This window comes from Pseudorasbora parva, chromosome 4, assembly GCF_024679245.1.
Source record: "Pseudorasbora parva isolate DD20220531a chromosome 4, ASM2467924v1, whole genome shotgun sequence".
Taxonomy (NCBI): domain Eukaryota; kingdom Metazoa; phylum Chordata; class Actinopteri; order Cypriniformes; family Gobionidae; genus Pseudorasbora; species Pseudorasbora parva.
In genome coordinates this window covers 5,538,222-5,555,708 of record NC_090175.1, presented here as the reverse complement: position 1 = coordinate 5,555,708, position 17,487 = coordinate 5,538,222, and the positions used below count along the sequence as shown (strand labels likewise).

The 17,487-nt window shown below is 39.8% G+C and overlaps 1 protein-coding gene across 2 annotated transcripts in view; it reads left to right on the top strand.

Moving 5' to 3' along the window:
* mycbpap (mycbp associated protein) overlaps positions 1 to 17,487 on the top strand; it is a 35,959-nt gene that overhangs the window by 17,521 nt on the left and 951 nt on the right. The window contains exons 9-18 of one of the 2 annotated variants that reach the window (XM_067440662.1): positions 742 to 842; positions 4,034 to 4,143; positions 4,384 to 4,498; positions 4,610 to 4,778; positions 4,960 to 5,147; positions 5,237 to 5,383; positions 8,067 to 8,171; positions 15,440 to 15,567; positions 16,160 to 16,278; positions 16,364 to 16,488. In XM_067440662.1, the coding sequence (XP_067296763.1) occupies positions 742 to 842; positions 4,034 to 4,143; positions 4,384 to 4,498; positions 4,610 to 4,778; positions 4,960 to 5,147; positions 5,237 to 5,383; positions 8,067 to 8,171; positions 15,440 to 15,567; positions 16,160 to 16,278; positions 16,364 to 16,488 (1,307 nt within the window). Of the gene's footprint in view, positions 1 to 741; positions 843 to 4,033; positions 4,144 to 4,383; positions 4,499 to 4,609; positions 4,779 to 4,959; positions 5,148 to 5,236; positions 5,384 to 8,066; positions 8,172 to 15,409; positions 15,568 to 16,159; positions 16,279 to 16,363; positions 16,489 to 17,487 lie in introns of both variants that reach the window. The other variant, XM_067440661.1, reaches the window with a different exon arrangement.

Below are 17,487 nucleotides of genomic sequence, written 5' to 3'. Positions count from 1 at the left end.
AAATACAGATAAATACTGCATGTGTTTGCTCAGTTTGGGTCTCTGAATAAAACTGAGCTGTTTCCCTCCATGTCAATAAAGTCTGATGTATCAAACATGATACTCAACAACAACAAAAAACACATACATATTTTGTCCAAAGGTTCGATAAAGTCTTCCATTTCCAAATTGTAGTTGATTGCCAGACTCTAAAGGGTTAATAAAATAAAATATTACATTTAAAAAACACATTTATATTGTCTTCAGAATTGCTTTTAGGACCCGTTTCGCTGTGTGACGGCACACACTCGACACGCGTGAGTCCTCGAGATCTCATCGCCGTTGCATAACTCTAGCATCATCAGAAACATGTGTCTTGAGGAGAGTTTTCCACAGATCAGTTTGAGATCAGCTGCACATGTTGAAATTATAAATCTTGTAATCGGTTGCGTGGCAGTGGGAAGCGTCTCTCTGATTAAAGCTGACTTTCACTGTGAGCCTGATGATGGTGGAGAATGAGCCCAGTGCGTTTAAGAGCTGTTGTCTGAGAGTAATGTCAGATCAGACCGCTGTCGGTGCGCCGCCTGAAGGCCACGCTCGCTCATGAATGAGAAGGTAATCTGCAGATTGATTGAGTCCAATGGAAGGAAAATGTGTTTTTCTGCTTTTTCATCAGTACACGAATGCCACACATCATAACACACGCTAGTGTGATTTTCTCTGAATGTGTTTGTGTTTACAGATAATGGCGTGTGTTTGCAGGTAATGTGGTGTGTGAGGCGGTGAACGGCGGCTGGGAGCAGAGTTTATACCTGCAGCAGCGGCTTCATCAACTCAAGGACACACTCAGAGACTACAGCCCTGTAAGACACACACACACACACACACATACACACACACACACACACACACACACACACACACACACACACACACACACACACACACACACACACGTTGGTCTATGTGGTTTACAGGGACTCTCCATAGGCGTAATGGTTTTTATACTGTACAAACCGTATTTTCTATCCCTTTACACTGCCCCTAAACCTACCCATCACAGGAAACATTCTGCATTTTTACTTTCTCAGAAAAACATCATTTAGTATGTTTTTAAGGCCATTTGAATTATGAGGACATTTGATATGTCCTCATAAACCACATTTATAGTGTAATACCAGTGTAATACCCATGTAGTTATACAAATTTGTGTCCTCATAAACCACATAAACAGGCTCACACACACACACACACACACACACACACACACACACACACACACACACACACACACACACACACACACACACACACACACAGGTTTGTTTCACTATATTAGTGAGGACATTACATAGACTTCCATTGATTTTATATCAGCTCAATTATATTTTCTATCCCCTAACCCAACCCCTATCCCTAAACCTACCCCTCACAGAAACATGTGCAGATCAACAGATTTAAATAAAAACATGTTTTGGCTGATTTATAAGCCTTTTAAACTAGTGAGGACCAGTCCAATGTCCTCACTAGTGGGTCATTTTCATGTTTTACTATAGAAGTGAGGACATTGTATTATATATGATATATGCATTGTATATGACATGTCCTCACAAGTATTGCCAAACAAGGAACACACACACACACACACACACACACACACACTCAGAGACTACAGTCCTGTAAGACACACACACACACACACACACACACACACACTCAGAGACTACAGTCCTGTAAGACATACACACACACTCACACACACACACACACACTCAGAGACTACAGCCCTGTCATGTGATTTCAGCAGTTTGACACGCGATCCGAATCATGAATCTATACGCTGATTCATAACCGTTTGAATCTTTATTTTTTTTTAGGATTGAAAACAAACGCAGAAGAGAAGACAATGCTGAATAAAGTCGTACTTTTTGTTATTTTTGGACCAAAATATATTTTTGATGCTTCAAGGGATACATTTCATTTTTGGGTGAACTAACCCTTTAATCCACTCATTAGTCCAGCTTCAGAATCCACAACTTTTGCAGTTGGTTCACATTAAATAACTTCAACCGTTTGCCCTTTTGAACGTAATAACGATTGCTCGTTCAGAGCATTACTTATTCAAAATCCTCCCTGAGCCGAGTCTGACCCGAAACACAGCCATAACAAGACGTTATTATGAAGTGTGCACGCTTCAGACTGCACATGCACGTTAGCTGGAGCCATCTGAAGTGTAGCCTATGCTTTTTAACGCTCCTCAGCTTTCGCGTCTGGTTTAATGAGAGTGTGCAAGGCTGTAAGTTTGAGGTTTGGGTCTCGGGTCCTCAGTGTAGACCTCTGTCTCCCTGTAGTCAATAACTGTCTCCCTTAAAACTCATCTTTGATCACAAAAATCACATATTTAAACGCTTTTTGTTTTCCTGTGTAAAAATATTCATTCCGTGTTACTGTAACTCTACAGGCTTTCCTCATTTCGAATAATAATGCACCCTCAAACAAGCGCTTTTGAATTAAAGCGTTTGAAAAATATGAAGCAGCAACACTGATAATAATCATAAACGTTTCATCATATCAGAATGATTTCTGAAGGATCATGTGACACTGAAGATGCTGAAAATCCAGCAGATGTGTCACAGTTTTACAGTGTGTAACACTTATAAAGCAAAAATATGAACAGCAGAGACTGAGCATTAAGAGTCTGAGTCACAGATGAGTGTGAGGAAATCAGTGTAGTAGTGTGTGAGTGACAGGAAGTCCATTAGCAGACCCGTGCGGTGTGTGTGTGTGTGTGTGTTTCCGAGATCACGTGTGAAACGTGCCGCCGGTTGAAAGGCTGTTGTCTACACGGACACTGGCCGAGTGTGTTGTGGAGGTCAGAGAGGCGGTTGGGTGTGTGTGTGTGTGTGTGTGTGGTGTCCCCTCGCTCAGACGTCGGGTCGGTTCTGTCGCTCTGATGGTGACGAGGCTCTGCCATTGTTTTTGTTATTGTGGTTTGCATTAGTATTCAGCAGCACATGTTCCCATCAGCCCCTGAGAACAGATCCGCACATCTCCTGCGCTTATTACCAGACATTATCACTATCACACACACAAGCACACACACAAACTCAAGCACACAACCACACACACATGTTGGTCTATGTGGTTTACAGGGACTCTCCATAGGCGTAATGGTTTTTATACCGTACAAACTGTATTTTCTATCCCCTTACACTGCCCCTAAACCTACCCCTCACACACCCACACGCACACATACAAATACACACACACACACACACACACACACACACACACACACACACACACACACTGCCCCTAAAACTACCCATCACAGGAAACATGCTGCATTTTTACTTTCTCAAAAAAAACATCATTTAGTATGTTTTTAAGGCCATTTGAACACTGGTATTACACTATAAATGTGGTTTATGAGGAATTGTCCTTATAACCCATATATACCTGTACCAACACACACACACACACAGACTATTTAACTCCTGTTCAAGAGGAGCTGCCTTGCATGGGTTGGGGAACGGATTCCCAGAAGGCTTTGCACATGTCAATTAGAGCCTCTGAGAGCGAGGAAAGGGTGTGTGTGTGTGTCTGTGTGTGCGCGTGTGTGTGTATGTGTGTGTGTGTGAGTGTGTGTGTGTGTGTGTGTGCGTGAGTGTGTGTGTGTGAGAGAGAGACAGACCGTGTTGCTCCACCGTATAAAACACTGATGCCATAAAACACAACAGACTCAGAATGATGTCATAGGTGAACAGTGTGTGTGTGTGTGTGTGTGTGTGTGTGTGTGTGTGTGTGTGTGTGTGTGTGTTTCTCTCTGTTTGTTCTCATTGGACTCACTGTACGTCTCATCTGCAGATCTGGTTTATAAACATATCTTTCTAAAATAAACCCTCAGATGAAGTTCAGCCGTTCTTCAAGTGTGTGTTCCTCAGTGTGTGTGTGTTATTCAGTGTGTGTGTGTGTGTGTGTGTGTGTGTGTGTGTTACTCAGTGTGTGTGTTACTTAGTGTGTGTTGATCTCCTGTGTGCTGTTTGTGTTTCAGGAGGTGGAGGCTCTGGAGGTACTCGGCTCGGGTCCATCTGTGGGACGTTTTCCTCCTCCAGATGAGAGAGGAGAAGAAGAAGAGGAGGATGAAGAGCAGAAAGAAAACGAGTAAGTTTCTGTATCCTGTGTCTCTCGCCCCACAGCAAAACCCCCAGTGTTAAATCAACACTGCTCAGAGTGTATTTGGTCCCACTCCACTGAGAGTTAAAATAACACTGAAGCGGTGTTAAAGTTAATGAGATAATTAAGAGATTAATTAAGGGGTGATTGACCATTAGTGATGAACACCTGATGATAACAAGCAGAATGGGACAGGTCTGTTCATGGATTCGTCTCTCTCTTCCACAGGGACCCTCTGGCGCTGTTTGATGACATCATCAGTGATGTGGAGCTGCGCCCCGCTCTGAGGGTTGGTGGAGATCTGGCTCTCTGGACCGGCAGCGCTTCCTCCCACCAGCTGAAGGTCTGGGGGTGGATCAGGATCTTATATCACCACATGACTCACTGTACATCAGCATAACTTTAGATAACTGTAGAGCATGACACATAGGCCTGTGTGTGTGTGTGTGTTCAGGGGCAGGAGGGCGTCTCTGCCCGGCTGATGTTCGAGACGGTCACGGGACAGAGTGTAAGCGCTGATCTAGAGCTAAAGAATGAAGGAAGTACCGCAATTTACTACAGCTGGGAGAGACTGACACGAACACACACACACTCTCAACACTTCTACTTCAACAGCACTACAGGTACACACACACTCAGACACACTCACTCACTCACTCTCACACACACACACACACACACACACACACACACACACACACACACACACACACACACACACACACACACACACACACACACACATACACACACACACACACACACACACACACACACACTGATGTGTTTGACTCTCTCTGCCAGCGGTGATCTTACCCAGCAGCACTAAACACATCAGCTTCACCTTCAAGAGTGTGTCTGCGGGCATCGTGACTGAGGTCTGGCGTTTGAACACACACCCGGTGCTGATGGGCGGAGCTCCACTGCAGGTCACTCTGAGGGGCGTGGCCTTAGATCAGGACAAAAGCGCACAGGAGAGAGCCGCCCTCGAGGTGTGTGTGTGTGTGTGTGTGTGTGTAGAGATGCTGTATATATACTTATAATTCAGTGATATCTGTAAACTGATGCTGTGTGTGAGCAGAAGGAGCTGGAGCGGAAAGCCTCGGTGTCGTTGTGCCGACGGATCATCGTGGATCTGCTGAGAGGAGTTCAGTCTCCAGAACGGCCGAGCTCTCCTGATGATCTCTACATCACAGACGACGAGCTGTTCCTCACACACAACCCTGATGTACGTCATTACAATAACACACACACACTTCTGCTACTCTGAGGGATCTCACTGCAGCACACACCTGTTTAACGTCCTCATATAATATCATTTATATATACACCGATCAGGCATAACATTATGAAGTGAAGTGAATAACACTGATGATCTCTTCATCACGGCTCCTGTTAGTGGGTGGGATATATTAGGCAGCAAGTGAACATTTTGTCCTCAGAGTTGATGTGTTAGAAGCAGGAAAAATGGGCGAGCGTAAGGATTTGAGCGAGTTTGGCCAGATTGTGACGGCTAGACGACTGGGTCAGAGCATCTCCAAAACTGCAGCTCTTGTGGGCTGTTCCCGGTCTGCAGTGGTCAGTATCTATCAAAAGTGCTCCAAGAGGAACAGTGAAGAACCGGCCACAGGGTCATGGGCGGCCGAGGCTCAGTGATGCAAGTGTGGAGTGAAGACTGGCCCCAACAGTGGCACGTGAGCATCAGAACTGGACAACGGAGCAATGGAAGAAGGTCTGGTGTGATGAATCACGTGTTTTTTTTTACATCGCATGGCTGGCCGGGCGCGTGTGCAAGGCACACCTGGGGAACACATGGCCCCAGGATGCCCTAAGAAGGCAAGCCGGCAGAGGCAGTGTTTGTGGTGTTGATTTGGCCTCCAAATTCCCCAGATCTCAATCCAATCGTGCATCTGTAGGATGTGCTGACCAAGTCTGATTCAGGGAGACCCCACCTCGCAACTTACAAGACTTTAAGGATCTGCTGCTAACATCTTAGTGCCAGATATCACAGCACACCTTCAGGGGTCTAGTGGAGTCCATGCCTCGACGGGTCAGGGGGACCAACATTATATTAGAGATAGTTATGCCTGATCGGTGTATATATCACTGATGAAAAAATGACTGGGTTGCTCATGACGTTCTAAAGTGAAGCCACAGGAAGTGTTCGAGCGGCCATCTTACTTTTCCCTACTGACAGAGGGCATCACTGACCTACAGCCAAAACATTGAGCTAAAATCACAGCATTTGCAGCATCTGTCTCACAGGATTAGCTTCACGATATATGTATGTAAATTAATAGTTACTTCTGGGGCTAGTTGCATAAACTTAGCCACTGTGTCAAGACTGTCTTAAGCACTAATTTGTCAATTAGCAATTAGTTACTTTTCTAATTTAAATTGAACCAATCTACCATTTTATGTAACTGATTAAAAAAAGTTAGGACCAGTCTTAAAGAAAAAAATTAGATGACTTACTTTTAAGACTAGTCTAAGTGGTTTATGCATCCGGCCCTCAGATCTTGTCTGTAATGTTTACGGTCTTTTCAGAGGATAAGTCATATATTAAAAATGTTAATGTGTGGGTAACATAACTGAACTATATAGACTAAATATATGTCTTCACGTATGTAATAATGGAAAAAATAAACACATATCTGTGTTTAGCTGCAGAAATGGATTGGAATAGCTCACACGTTAGGCTAAATATTAATACAAGCCTCTGTATTAATATGAGTTACAATATGAGTAAAAACAATACTACAGCACAAGGCCATTTCAGCTTACAAGGCGTACATCTTTATTCTGATTTCTGACATCTATAACACACGCTGAGCTGATGTGCACTACTGTAATATGAACGTAACTTTTTAATAAGCAGGGGAAATTCCTGACATTAGTGCTGTAAGCATGTAGAGGGAGACTTCAGATGTAGAAACAGTGTCTCCTTAGGCAGTGTTTTCTCAGTAAAATCATATCATTTCCTTTGATTCACTAGAAAACTAATACGGTGGCGCAGCGGCCTCACTTTTTATACCATCATGAGCAATCTGTATAGATCAGTGGTATATGTGTTTATAACCTCTTTTAAAACCATCTCAACGCATTATAGCAAAGCTGGAATAAACACGCTTAGAAACAAACTAATCTGCCTTTTCATAAGGTGTCAAATACAGCAAAATGTACAAACACAAAGTGCTGTACAGTAAGAAACAGGAGCTCTTTTATCACAGCGGTGAGTCAGACTCCTCGACTTACCCAGAACACCTTGAGATGCTCATCAGCCATTCAGAAGAGCCTGATGAAAAGACCCCCATCATAATATAAGCAGCTATAATCACCAAATGTAATCACTCGGACGCATTTACTTCTGAGGAACACACTGCCGTCTCCGAGGTTATTTAGTCGCATTCATTGAGTAATGTTTGCTCTATCTTGCCTAATCTATAATATGAAAGGACATCTTAATAACAGCAGTCAGGTAGCTGGATAATACAGTGGTGTGTGTGGGGGATTATGCAAATGTCATTTTATAAGTGAGTGATGAAACCACATCTGCATCTTCATGTCTAATTTCCTGTTCGTTGTTCTGCGTTGACTCACACAAGCTTGCGAACACACACACACACACACACACACACACAAACACACACACACACACACAGAGAGAGAGAGAGAAGAGTGGCGACGGCCGGCCGATAATCGGCTCCATTAAGCGGATAATTGCTTGAGTCGTGTAATTTAGTCCAGAACATGACTGTGGGCCTCGTCCAGCTCAGCATGTGTCGGGTCCCTCGTGTTCCCGCCGTTATTGAGTCCTGGAACTGACAGGCCGTGCGAAACACGATGTTCCTCTCAGCGGGGCCGACGGGTTACAGGAGGTTTACCGTGTTTCTGTGTGTGTGTTTGCACAGCTGCAGTACCGCCGCGAGCCTGTGGAGGCGCTGAGGGCATTATGGGAGCAGGTCAGCGGGACAGGAGCGGCGGACTGGGATCTGTCAGTCCACACACTCAGACAGGTACAGGTCAGCTTTGGGGACGATTATCAGGACCCATCTCGCCCGTCTAGATCATGTTACGTTTGACCCCTACATCAAAAGACCAACGATGAGATTTGAATACATTGAATACTACTTTAATTCCCAAAAAGATATATTCTCATTCTCTGAGGTCAGTTAAAGGGTTAGTTCATCCAAAAATGAAACTTCTGTCATCATTTACTCTCCCTCAAGTGGTTCCAAACCTGCTGAATGTCTTTCTTCTGCTGAACACAGAGGAAGATATTTAGAAGAATGTTTGTATGTAAGCAGATGCTGAGCCCCATTGACTACCATAGTATTTTTCCCCTACTTTAGGGAGAGCAAATGATGACATAATGTTCATTTTTGGGTGAACTAACCCTTTAATGGTCACATGACATGTAGGTAAACAAATCATTCTCTCTCTCTCTCTCTCTCTGTCTCTCTCTCTCTCTCTCTCTCTCTCACTCTCTCTCTCTCTCTCTCTCTCTCTCTCTCTCTCTCTCTCTCTCTCTCTCTCTCTCTCTCTCTCTCACATATCAGAGCGTGCTTTGAGGACGATTATCACTAATCTAGATTATGTTACGTTTGACCCCTACACAGAGGCCGACAGTGCTGGAGTATTTTTACTTTCTCCTCAAGTAAATACACAACTTTATCAGTGTTTTTCTTTGGAGAACTTTTACTTCACTACATTTACAAAGCATAATATATAATGTCATAGTTTTACTGCACTACATTTCATAAATACAATGTTTTGTTTTCTTACCTTTAATACTTAATTACATTAAAAATGTAGTACTTTTTTACTTGTAAAACTTACGCAAGTAACACTTTGAATTTTATTTGAGTAAAAGTATACAGTACTAGATTTGTAATGTAATTAAGTATTAAATTATTCAGTATGAAATGTATTGCACACTGTAAAAAATGATCGTGATTTTAACGGTCAAAGGTTGTAAAAATGCTACAGTTAAAAACTGTTATTTGGTTAACACAAAGTTTCCTTACTATATACGGTGAATAACTGCAATAGATCTAACCTTATGCCCGTGAAATTTACAGAAAAACAATGTAAAATCCCAAAAGAAAATTATAGAAAACCCAAAAGCATATATTTTTTGTTTGAATCACAGTGACATTTTGTAAACTATTAAACAGAATATTTTGTTATATTTACAACATGTGATTATAATAACATTTTATTTGATAAAACTACAAATACTGGTATTAAAAACCTGTACGTTTTTTGAGAAAATACTGTAAAAACTCGTTTGTTAATTTGACATGCAAATATTGTTGACAATTACAATTTTTTGTTAATCTTAAAAATGTAAGTCACTTTACACGTTTATGCATTTAAAAAATGTCTAAACATGTATTTGTATTGCATATAAATGTTCCATGCATTTGGATTATGTAATTTTAACAAACAAATTAATCAACTTACTAAGAATCACTATCTAAGAATCAGTAATAAAAATCTTATTTGTAAATCATTTATAAATGAAACAGGTAAGATTTATTTAATTATATTAATAAACTGAATGTGACTGATAAATCCCAGTTACACGTAAATTAAACAGTTAAGATTTATGTAATAGTACACAGAAAAATCGCAGACGTTAAATGAACACTTCCTAGTGTTCATGTGTGTGCTCACTAATGAGTTAAAGTACCATTGAAGCAGTGTTGAAGTAAATGAGATAATTAAGAGATGATTGAGCATTAATGATGAACACCTGATGATAATGAGCAGAATCACTAAAGGAAAGAGAAACACGAGAACTACAACTGACTTCAGCCACAGCTTTAGATGAAATCAACTGAAGATAAAAGAAGACATTAAATCTCTGAAGATCTCAGCAGAGGATTAAACAACTCCACAAACAGCATTACCAGCTTCACACATTACTAACCAGACTGACTTTATTTCTGTGGATGTTAATGTTTTATTGAAAATAATAGTTTTATTTGAAGTCACCATGATGGTGAGAAGTGTTTGCTTTAGTTGGGCTCTTGACCCTTGACTCTCCAACATTAGTTTTCTGGCTGCTTTAACTGTGTTTATAAAGCACTTTAGTTACAGCATGGAAAGTCAAGAAAACACATGGTCAGATGATTTGTCTCTTTGTTCATGATTATATAATCATCATCTAGTGATCACTAGTCTTGTTCAGAGTCTAAGACTCTGTTTATGTGTTATTAATTTTGTTTTCTCATAATAGTGGCAAGTTGATTCTATAGCATGAGCGCTGTCGTGGCAATCTAATATGCAGAATGTAAAAAAAATAGTGCTCAAAAGGTTTTAATCTATGGCAATCATTAGACACAAACAGATATCAAGAATCAGTGTATGAATCTCAACAATGGTGACAATCAATGAAAAGCTTAATGCTGCAGTGCATGCTGGGTACCACCAATCAAAACTCTCCAATGAGTCCCAGCATGCATTGCGGCATGAATAAATTATGCTTCTGAATTGTGTGTTTTTTTTTTTTTTGTCACCATTGTAGAGATGCAAACACTGATTCTTGATGTCTGTGTTTGTCTAAATAATGCCATAGATTAAACCTTTTTTTGGTCCTGCAAGTTGTTTGATTGCCACAACGATGCATGAGTTTATAATGTAAACCACATGGCTTTTATTACGCATACTACACAATTAACACATTACCTCTATAATCAGAGCATTAAAATCTGAATGAGCTCAGTGATTCAGCCACTACATGACGATTAATATAATCATCATTAAAGAGCCAAATCACCTGGCCATGGTTTTTGACTTTCCATGCCATAACAAAAGTGCTTTACAAACACAGTTAAAGCAGCCAGAAAACTAATGTTGGAGAGTCAAGGGTCAAGAGCCCAACTAAAGCAAACACTGCTCACCATCATGGTGACTTCAAATAAAACTATTATTTTATTTAAACCATAAATTACAACAATAAAATCAGTCTGGTTAGTAATGTGTGAAGCTGGTAATGCTGTTTGTGGAGTTGTTCAATCCTCTGCTGAGATCTTCAGAGATTTAATGTCTTCTTTTATCTTCAGTTGATTTCATCTAAAGCTGTGGCTGAAGTCAGTTGTAGTTCTCGTGTTTCTCTTTCCTTTAGTGATTCTGTTCATTATCATCAGATGTTCATCATTAATGCTCAATCATCTCTTAATTATCTCATTAACTTCAACACTGCTTCAATGGTACTTTAACTCAGTAGTGAGCACACACATGAACACTAGGAAGTGTTAATTTAACATGGTTGTTTTTCTGTGTACTTTTACATAATTCCTAACTGTTTCATTTACGTATAACTGGCATATCAATCATCTTTAGTTTATTAATTTGTCTATGTAAAAATAATCCAAATGCATTGAAAATGTATATGCTTTACATTTTAATGTAATACTTACTGGATTTCTATTTATTTTTAATAAAAATGAAAAAAAAAAACTGTGCCTCCTCTAACCACAGACTTAATTTTGAATTTCATAGTGCGCATAGATTCATAATTCTCTGGTAACCACAGCTGCCAGCATTTTCCTGTAAAAATAACAGTTTTTTGTAGTTTTTTTTACAGTGTACACTGTAAAAAAGATCCCCATAAAATTTACGGTAAAAAACCGGCAGCTGTGGTTGCCAGAACTTTACCGTAAAAAATACGGCAGTAACGTTTAAGGTTTTACGGGACAGCAGCATATAATTTAAAGGTTTATAATGTAATAATTACGGTTAAAAAACATTTATTTTACAGTTAAAAACAGTATAATTTAAAGGTTTATACATTTTATTTTATTTTACAGTAAAATACCGTTAAATTTACAATTTTTCGAAGTGAAAAAGAACAGGTCATTGTGTAATTAACAGTGAAAAAACGTAAATTGACATTCCCAGAATTCCCCGTGTGACACTTCGTATTTGATGCATTTTCATTGAATTAACTGTTTCTTCTTAGTTTTTTCTAATCACTTATGTACATTAAGGTTTTATGTTACATCTAATGTTGTTAAATTAATGTTTATTGCATTTTTAAAACATCATGTGTGTTACCATGATGGTGTTTGGTGTTTAGTGTTTGTGTGTGCACCTTCTATATGTTAATATTGTCCCTCCAAAAGCTGCGTGTGATGAGCTTTGATTCATCATGTGATTCTCATCACCACTATAATTGGTGATTGTCAAATTATATAAAAGGAAAATAACAGATATTAGCATTTCAATTGTTTCAATTGAAAGTTGGTCATTTAATATTTCGGTTCAATATTTTTTTTTTTTTACCATTATTGTTTTATAGTGTACTGTGTACACATAATTATTTCTATATAAACTTTCAAATTATAGGGTTTTTAACTGTAAAATAAACCAGTATTAACCGTAATTACCGCATTATAAACCTTTAAATTATATGCTGTTTTCCCGTAAAACCTAAAACATTACTGCCGTATTTTTTACGGAGAAGTTCTGGCAACCAGAGCTGCCGGTTTTTTACCGTAAATTTGATGGGTATTTTTTTACAGTGCAGTAAAAAGTTGTGGAATGTGAAGTAAAAGTTTTACAAAGAAGAACACTGATAAAATATATATACTTTAAAAACAAAATGACTTGGAAAGTAAAAATACTTCAATCATGTCCGCTTCTGCCCACATCAAAAGACCAAAGAGGAGATTTAAACACATTTCCCCTCCAAATCTAATTGAAAATATCTAAAACATATCTATTCTCATTCTCTGACGTCAGTTAATGGTCACATGACATAAAGGTAAACAAATCATTTTCTCTCTTTCTTTATTTTGTATTTATATGTTTAGTTGAATTTTTTATTTTTTATTTGTATGGTTTAATTATTAGCTTTTGTGTCTTTTATGGACCCCAGTTTGGGAAACCCTGCTTTAATTAATTATTAATAATAGTAATAATAAAAATGTTAATAGCTATTGTAACGCTGTGGTCCGAGGAAGATGAAGACGAGGATAAGGATAAAGTTTTATTAATAAAGATTTAGCCCATGTGTGCAGCAGTGAACGTAGCACAGATAACACCAGACCACTGAAGAGGAAACCAGCAGGAAGTTGAGCTGTGCCCATGATATGACAAAATAAAGCAGAACAAATGAAGTTTGTTTAAAGCCTATTATTCTGCGCTGTGACATTATTTTCATCACAATTAAGCCAAATTCTCATTTACTTTAAGACAAAACCATTTTTTTTCAATCATGTGTTCTTTTAATTGTGAGGTGTATGTACATCGTGGCTTTATTGATTGTCACCTGTAATTTATGCTAAAGGCTTTTTCTTTAAGCAAACACAGTTTTCCAGTGTTCTTGTTACATGCACTCTAAAAAATGCTGGGTTAAAAACAACCCAAGTTGGGTTGAAAATGCACCGACCCAACAATTGGGTTGTTTTAACCCAATGGTTGAGTTGTTCTTACCCAGCAATTGGGTTGTCTTAAGCAACATTTAACCCAACCACTGGGTTAAAACAACTCAACCACTGGGTTAAAACAACTCAACCACTGGGTTAAAACAACTCAACCATTGGGTTAAAACAACTCAATTGTTGGGTCTGTGCATTTTCAACCCAACTTGGGTTGTTTTTAACCCAGCATTTTTTAGAGTGTGTTGTTACTGCAGTAATAACTGTAAATGATAAATAATTACACACGACTGACTAAACCCTAATAAGTGCATGTAGTTCATTGATATTACTCAGCTCTTACATTTGTAACATGGACACCTTTAATAACTATAACCATTTTCCATTCTTTTTAAAGATCCTCCCGTCATATACATCATATATTTATATTTAAATATGTGACCTGGAGCTCAACACCAGTCCAGCGTCTCACGGGTATATCTGTGCCAATAGCCAACAATACACTGTATGGGTCAACGCTATCAATGTCTTTATGCCAAACATCATTAGGATATTCAGATCATCTTCCATAAAGAAGTGCATTTCCTACTGTAAATACATCATACATTTATTATTAGTAGTAATATGCATTGCTGAGGACTTCATTTGGACAACTTTAAAGGAGATTTTCTCAATATTTTGATTTTTCTGCCCCCTCAGATTCCAGATTGTCAAATATTATTCATCCTAACAAACCACACCATCATAACATCAAATGAAAGCTTATTTATTTAGCTTTCAGATGAAGTATAAATATAATATGCATATATACATACACTTTATCAGATCTAGTTTTCGGATATCTTTTATTTATCGGAGCAATAAAAATGATGTCATTTTCACCCATATCAATAATATGATGATTTACCGATAATTCATCTGTCCAGTAAATATCTTTTATCCCTAATATATAGAGTTATAATCAATAATATAAAATCCCCCAGAGGCTGTAATAATGTTCAAAAGTAGGCTCTTCTAGGTCAATGTTTATTTCAAACATATATAATGATAAAAGAGAATGACATGTCGCTCTGCACACCCAGGGTAAGTGTCATGTCGCTCCAAACTCACGTGTGTGTTTCTTCCTTCTGTTACACACACCGCACTTCAATACAGTGAGCAGTCGACGTGACCCTGAGAGCTCATAAAGCAGCCCAGTGTGTGTGCGTGTGTGTGCGTGTGTGTGTGCGTGTGTGTGTGTGTGTGTGTGTGTGTGTGTGTGTGTGTGTGTGTGTGTGTGTGTGTGTGCGTGTGTCATTGCTTTATGAGAGAAACAAACTAATATTTAAGCTCTTGAAGGATTAGTTCACTTCAAAATGAAAATGTCCTGATCATTTCCTCTCCTCCATCTCATCCAAGATGTTCTTGAGTTTCTTTCTTCAGGTGAAGAGGAATTAAGTTTTTTGAGGAAAACATTCCAGGATGTTTCTCTTGAAATGGACAGATAATGATAATGGACTTCAGTGGGAATAGAGTCTGATCTAACCAAACCATCTGACATTTACAAAAGATAAAATACACATTTATACACTTTTGAACCTAAATTGCTCTTCTTGCGCCGCCCTGCCACACACCACGGATTGCACAACCCCGTGGGAAAGGTCACGCAGACGGAGAGAGAAGTGCTGCGGCAATCGCTCGTGTGAAGACTAATACAAACACCCGTCACCAAAAACAGGTAAAGGAATGATGTCGGTCGATTTTAAAGTTGGAGATGGAGCTTTTTTTGGTGAGGGGTGTTTATATTAGTCTTCAAATGTTCATTTTTCTTGAAAATGTCTGATGGTTTGATGCATTGATCTGGAGCTTCAGCCGTCGGCTCTCAGTGTGACTGTGTGTGTGTGTGTGTCCTGCAGGTGGTGCTGTCTGCTCCTGAGACAGACGCTGTGAGCAGAGACGAGTGTTTGAGTCAGTTTAACTCACTGATGCTGGAGCTGCAGCGGCCGCAGACACAAACACCACCTGTGACATCACACAGCATCAGGTGAGACACGCACACACACATACACACACACACTCCACCTGTGACATCGCACAACATCAGGTAAGACATACACAGAGACACGCACACACACAGAGACACACACATACACAGAGACACACACACACAGACAAACACATACACACACACTCCACCTGTGACATCACACAACATCAGGTGAGACACGCACACACACATACACACACTCCACCTGTGACATCACACACCATCAGGTAAGACATACACAGAGACACACACACACACACACACACACAGACAAACACATACAGACACACTCCACCTGTGACATCACACAACATCAGGTAAGGCATACACAGAGACACGCACACACACACAGACAAACACACACACACACACACTCCACCTGTGACATCGCACCTCATGATGAAGATCCATTTATTGTAAAAAACAACCCAGACAAAGTGACCAGGATCTTATATCACCTTGAAATGTTTATAAAGTACAGTCGGGACATTAAATATGTGTTTGTGTGTGTGTGGGCGTGTGTGTGGGCGTGTGTTTGTGTGTGTGCGTGTGTGTGTGTGCGTGTGTGTGTGTGTGTGTGTGTTTGCAGTCTGCAGTTATGGAGGGAGCTGCTGGACGGTTTGGTCACTGATTCTGTGAGATTGAGACACAAACTGGGGCTTCCAGAGAACAACACCTGGAGTGACACGACACACGGCCAACACACCTGTGAGTACACACACACACACACATATATACACACACGTGTGTGAAAGACTTAGGACAGTCTAACGTTTAACCCGATGATCTGCAGTGGAGCAGAAGGCAGAGGAGGAGAGGACAGTAGGAGCGCTGCTCATGAAAGACGAGGCGAGGCGAGCGAGTGTTCGAGAGCTGGAGGAGACCAGAGGAGCGAGAGCCGCGGCGAGAGCAGTGCAGGTGTGTGTGTGTGTGTGTGTGTGTGTGTGTGTGTGTGTGTGAGCCGTGATGAGCCAATCACCAGCAGAGGACAGCAGACACCGCCTCACTGAGTCCTCGAAGCGTGTGTGTGTGTGTGTGTGTGTGTGTGTGTGTGTGTGTGTGTGTGTGTTGAGCAGTGGGAAGTTCAGATCATTTTACTGACTCGGATCTTTGAATCTCATTCAGCAAAATGAACAAATCTTAAAGGAGTCATTTGGTTAATTTAAGCAGAATCTAATTAAAATGTCTCACATTACATTTTTCAACACTTTTAGTACTTTTGGAATCAAAAAATAAACTATAAGCTAATGCAGTCAGGGCTAACTGGTCTGGTCTGACTCTGAGTCTCGTTCTTTGAATACATTTTCCCTCCACTTTAATGACTTTAATTCCCAAAAATATATATATTCTCATTCTCTGATGTCAGTTAATGGTCACACCTCGTTCTTTTATCACGCGACCGCTTCCCGGTTCAGTGTCTCGCAGCATATACAGCATTACAGTCGTATTAATGACTGCATGTTGTAATATATTTATTATTATGAAATCATCAGAAGATATGGGCAATAAACTTTATAATGCCTATCCATTCTGACCAACCCAATGTGTCCAGGATTCACAGGAAATCAATTATCATACTAGCTAAAAAAACAAAACTGAACTAAACAAAAAAAAAAACTAAACACTTGTTTGTGAGGAAGGTTGTGAATGAAGTATTTCTGTATTCAACACGGCTGTCACATCACGTGACAAAAGAACTCGAGACTCAGACCGAAGACTCAAGAGAACGAATCATTTCTGTTTCCGGTACAGACTGCATAGCCTTCTCTTGATGAACAAATGACTCGAACTCGAAGATTCGAGAGATGAACTAATCAAATCTGTTCCCTGTCAGAACATATGGGATGTTGTGCATGTCAACACAAAGTGAACGAATCGCTTTCTGAGAAAACCCTTCGTTCTCGAGTCATATTAAAG